The sequence below is a fragment of the Palaemon carinicauda genome, chromosome 13 (genome assembly GCF_036898095.1).
Source record: "Palaemon carinicauda isolate YSFRI2023 chromosome 13, ASM3689809v2, whole genome shotgun sequence".
Classification (NCBI taxonomy): domain Eukaryota; kingdom Metazoa; phylum Arthropoda; class Malacostraca; order Decapoda; family Palaemonidae; genus Palaemon; species Palaemon carinicauda.
The window spans coordinates 98,675,677-98,681,068 of NC_090737.1; the positions used below are offsets into that span (position 1 = coordinate 98,675,677).

The 5,392-nt window shown below is 33.0% G+C and overlaps 1 protein-coding gene across 1 annotated transcript; it reads right to left on the reverse strand.

The window, feature by feature from the left end:
* Positions 1 to 1,602: 1,602 nt before the first annotated feature.
* LOC137651721 (kinectin-like) lies at positions 1,603 to 3,628 on the reverse strand. Its single transcript, XM_068384942.1, is given in 2 exon segments — positions 1,603 to 1,960; positions 1,962 to 3,628. Coding segments are annotated over 2 exon segments (2,025 nt in total).
* Positions 3,629 to 5,392: the final 1,764 nt, after the last annotated feature.

A 5,392-nucleotide genomic window follows, 5' to 3' on the forward strand; every position in this document is an offset into this window, starting at 1 on the left:
TTTAGAAAATAAAATTGAAATATATTCACTGAGTATTGGAGACTAAATTACTTATAGCTTCCATCATTCTTCAAGATTTTTTAGAAAATAAAATTGAAATATATTCACTGAGTATTGGAGACTAAATTACTTATAGCTTCCATCATTCTTCAAGATTTTTTAGAAAATAAAATTGAAATATATTCACTGAGTATTGGAGACTAAATTACTTATAGCTTCCATCATTCTTCAAGATTTTTTAGAAAATAAAATTGAAATATATTCACTGAGTATTGGAGACTAAATTACTTATAGCTTCCATCATTCTTCAAGATTTTTTAGAAAATAAAATTGAAATATATTCACTGAGTATTGGAGACTAAATTACTTATAGCTTCCATCATTCTTCAAGATTTTTTAGAAAATAAAATTGAAATATATTCACTGAGTATTGGAGACTAAATTACTTATAGCTTCCATCATTCTTCAAGATTTTTTAGAAAATAAAATTGAAATATATTCACTGAGTATTGGAGACTAAATTACTTATAGCTTCCATCATTCTTCAAGATTTTTCAGAAAATAAAATTGAAATATATTCACTGAGTATTGGAGACTAAATTACTAATAGCTTCCATCATTCTTCAAGATTTTTTAGAAAATAAAATTGAAATATATTCACTGAGTATTGGAGACTAAATTACTTATAGCTCCCATCATTCTTAAAGATTTTTTTAGAAAATAAAATTGAAATATATTCACGAGTATTGGAGACTAAATTACTTATAGCTTCCATCATTCTTAGAGATTTTTTAGAAAACAAAATTGAAATATATTCACTGAGTATTGGAGACTAAATTACTTATAGCTTCCATCATTCTTCAAGATTTTTTAGAAAATAAAATTGAAATATATTCACGAGTATTGGAGACTAAATTACTTATAGCTTCCATCATTCTTAGAGATTTTTTAGAAAACAAAATTGAAATATATTCACTGAGTATTGGAGCCTAAATTACTTACAGCTCCTATCATTCTTAAAGATTTTTCAAGAAATTATAAAACTAAAATGAATTTTTATCTTTAGTAAAAAAATATTCCACTACAATAAAAGAACTGTACCTTTACAAAACAAATACAAAATCATGTCATGTATTTGATGAGCATTGAAAATTACAGTGCACTACTGTAAAAATAACTATAATCTTTTAATAACTATCATTCTTAAACACTAATTCTTTTTAAGACTAGGGATCTTTGGTGAAGTGCTGTATGATCTCTAAAGGATTTTAATAATTGAAAAATAAAAATAAAATAAATTTCCACTAGAACAAAAAAAATTGTACCTTTACTTCAAGGCATAAGATGAAAGCCACCCTACAGACGAAAGACGATGTCTTGTCGTCTGCAGATCTTTTACTAGAGATATCCACTGATGGTAACTTAAGGTAAGTCACTACCTAAAATTTAATCAAACAAAACAGTGCTTGTAATACGGTAAACTAAAATTGTTTCTTGGCGAACTGTTGCCTCAAAAATAATGACCACACACTGCTTTTCTTTCTACTGCTATAATGAAACCGCATTAAATTCCTTGCGGCAAACAAGTCAGCTCATCAGTGATCACTTTGAGCTTGATCCGTCCCGGGCAGCGTTCAGACATTCCTGGTGTTTCAGAACTTCTTTCAAACTGTCGAGTTCTTCCTTCAGGGCAGCATTCTCCGCTTTCTTATCCGTTACTTCCAATTCCAATTGGCTGAGCTTGGGGTCGTACCTACGTCTCACTGCTTGCAACTTACTAGAAATAAGATCCATGTTTGAAACGGCACAAGATGATTGACATTGCTGCAATTTTGTTATATGATTCCTTAGTTTTTCCAGCTCAGCATGGTTCGTAATTTTTATTTCAGATAGTTCCTGCAATCTCGTTGCCTCCGGCTCTTCCAATTCTATCTTCAACTCGAGTATCTTATTATATTTCATCATCCAACAATCCTTCATTTTCCAATTCCTCCATAATATCGTCAAATATTTTTGATTTACTTGTGATCTCCTCTAGGAAAGCTATGTCAAACTCTTCAAGCTCTTTCTGATATGCCTTATCAGTCTCTTTATACTTTTCTTTCAGACTTGCTAGCTCCTCTGATAATTTTCTTTTGATATGAACGACACGAACAAGAGATTGACATTCCTTCAATGCAACATTGTGTATGTCAGTAAGCATCATAGTTGCTAGCTCCTCGGATAATTTTCTTTTGATATCGACACGAACAAGAGATTGATATTCCTTCAATGCAACATTCTGTATGTCAGTAAGCATCATAGTTGCTAGCACCTCGGATAATTTTCTTTTGATATCGACACGAACAAGAGATTGATATTCCTTCAATGCAACATTGTGTATGTCAGTAAGCATCATAGTTGCTAGCTCCTCGGATAATTTTCTTTTGATATCGACACGAACAAGAGATTGATATTCCTTCAATGCAACATTGTGTATGTCAGTAAGCATCATAGTTGCTAGCTCCTCGGATAATTTTCTTTTGATATCGACACGAACAAGAGATTGATATTCCTTCAATGCAACATTGTGTATGTCAGTAAGCATCATAGTTGCTAGCTCCTCGGATAATTTTCTTTTGATATCAACGACACGAACAAGAGATTGATATTCCTTCAATGCAACATTGTGTATGTCAGTAAGCATCATAGTTGCTAGCTCCTCGGATAATTTTCTTTTGATATCGACACGAACAAGAGATTGATATTCCTTCAATGCAACATTGTGTATGTCAGTAAGCATCATAGTTGCTAGCACCTCGGATAATTTTCTTTTGATATCAACGACACGAACAAGAGATTGATATTCCTTCAATGCAACATTGTGTATGTCAGTAAGCATCATAGTTGCTAGCTCCTCGGATAATTTTCTTTTGATATCGACACGAACAAGAGATTGATATTCCTTCAATGCAACATTGTGTATGTCAGTAAGCATCATAGTTGCTAGCTCCTCGGATAATTTTCTTTTGATATCGACACGAACAAGAGATTGATATTCCTTCAATGCAACATTGTGTATGTCAGTAAGCATCATAGTTGCTAGCTCCTCGGATAATTTTCTTTTGATATCGACACGAACAAGAGATTGATATTCCTTCAATGCAACATTGTGTATGTCAGTAAGAAGCATAGTTGCTAGCTCCTCGGATAATTTTCTTTTGATATCGACACGAACAAGAGATTGATATTCCTTCAATGCAACATTGTGTATGTCAGTAAGCATCATAGTTGCTAGCTCCTCGGATAATTTTCTTTTGATATCGACACGAACAAGAGATTGATATTCCTTCAATGCAACATTGTGTATGTCAGTAAGCATCATAGTTGCTAGCTCCTCGGATAATTTTCTTTTGATATCGACACGAACAAGAGATTGATATTCCTTCAATGCAACATTGTGTATGTCAGTAAGCATCATAGTGGCGCGCTTTACATCCTTCAACTCGCATGCCTGGTTTTTTAAAACCTTCATCGCAGCCTCGCAATCCCTTTCAAATTTCTTTGCTTGAATGCCAGCCAGTTCCATATCACTCGCAGCCTCGCAATCCCTTTCAAATTTCTTTGCCTGAATGCCAGCCAGTTCCATATCACTGTAGATGACTAGTGATTATGCTTGATTACAGAACTTGATCTTGCAGGGCGTAAGTTTTTGGCCACGTCACGATTAAGAGAATTCACATTATCGATACACTTTGAAAACAAGAGAAAGTATTCAGTTTCTTCTTGAAAGCATTAATATCTTCCGCCTTTCCGATGTCTAGTGGGAGCTTGCTGTACTGCATAATCTTGAGGCTGCATATTAGAAGGTTTTAGAACTTACACCAACATTAGACATGTATCTTGGTTCCAATAATTTGAAACCACCTGTAACTATTCTCGTGTCAACACAATATGTAGCAATTCACTTATATTTTTTATAAGTTATGGTTTGATAAATAGATAGGTTATTGTATATATTTTAAACTCAATTCGTGCTTTAATAGCAGCCAGTGCAATATTTCAATTCAATTAGTATAGGAATAATCCTTTCTTGGGATGGGATACCTTTTATCAGTCTTGCTCCTCTGTTTATTATGTGGTAGATGGAGTTGCAGTAGTCAATCCTGGTAATTACAAAGTTTATTACAATTTTCTTTTTATTACGAAATGTTCATCCAGGTACTTCTTTATAAAAGCAATGTTTCTAAGATGATATCTTGAAGTTTTTTAATAAATTATTTATTTGGGCATTGAAAGACAAATTACAGTCAAGAGATACACTTAGATCACGAACTTTACTAGATACCGGGGCAGAGTTTATGTTTATGTTTGAGTATCGCCCAAGTTTTTAGGTGTTTTTTTTTTCTTTCCAACCACCATAAACTCAGTTTTATTTTCCTTTAATTTTAGTTGTTTGACTGCTATCCATTCCCTAACACTGGTAAGAATTTGGTTTAGAGTATCAACAGTCTCATCTTTACCATTTATGAAGTAAAATTGTGTATCATCTGCATAGTTTAAAGTTCATGCCTTTATAGTATTTTGGGTACACCAATATTATAGATATAGAATAAGTTTGGGCCCAGTACACTGCCCTGTGGTACCTCTCTGTTTAATGGTTCATATGATGAATAAGAGTTTCTATTTCGTACAGAGTAGTTTCTGTCAGCCAAGTAATCTTTTAAGTTTTCAAATGCTTTATATTCAATACCGATGGACCTTAGACCATTTAGTAGCAGTTAGTGCATAACTTTATCAAAAGCAGCACTAAGATAAAACAATATTAAAGTACCAAATTTTTTTTCATCCATCATTTCCAGCATATCATTTACACCGGACCAGATAGCCATCTCCGTAGAGTATAATTTTCTATAAGCAGTCTAGTTGTCTGGCAAATCTATTTCTTCTAAGCGACTAATTAGTTGCTCATGAATCACTTATTCTAGTAATTTGGAAATAAAGGGTGGATTCGAAATGGATCTATATGAACTGAATTCCTGATAATGTAGAACACTTTTCAGAACCGGTGTAGGCTATACCCATTTGCTCAGATTTGGGAAACCTACACTCATCGATGCTTATACGGTATATGCTATTCTCGTAATTAGGCTATATCAGCTAGACTAGAAAAGTTTCTTCTCCAGATACTTCAAATATTGACTTCCGATCGATCGCACAGTTTTTGTTTTTTGCTCTCTTGATGATCCCGGTCACTTCGTCTTTTGTTATATTACTGGATATCGTTAGTTTTATCTGTGTATCTGGTGTAGCACTAATCTAATGTTGAATATTTGTAAATGAACTAATTTTGTTTTCAATTTTTTTAAAGAATTCTAGAAAATTATTTGCTAGTTCCTGGTCAATGTATCTC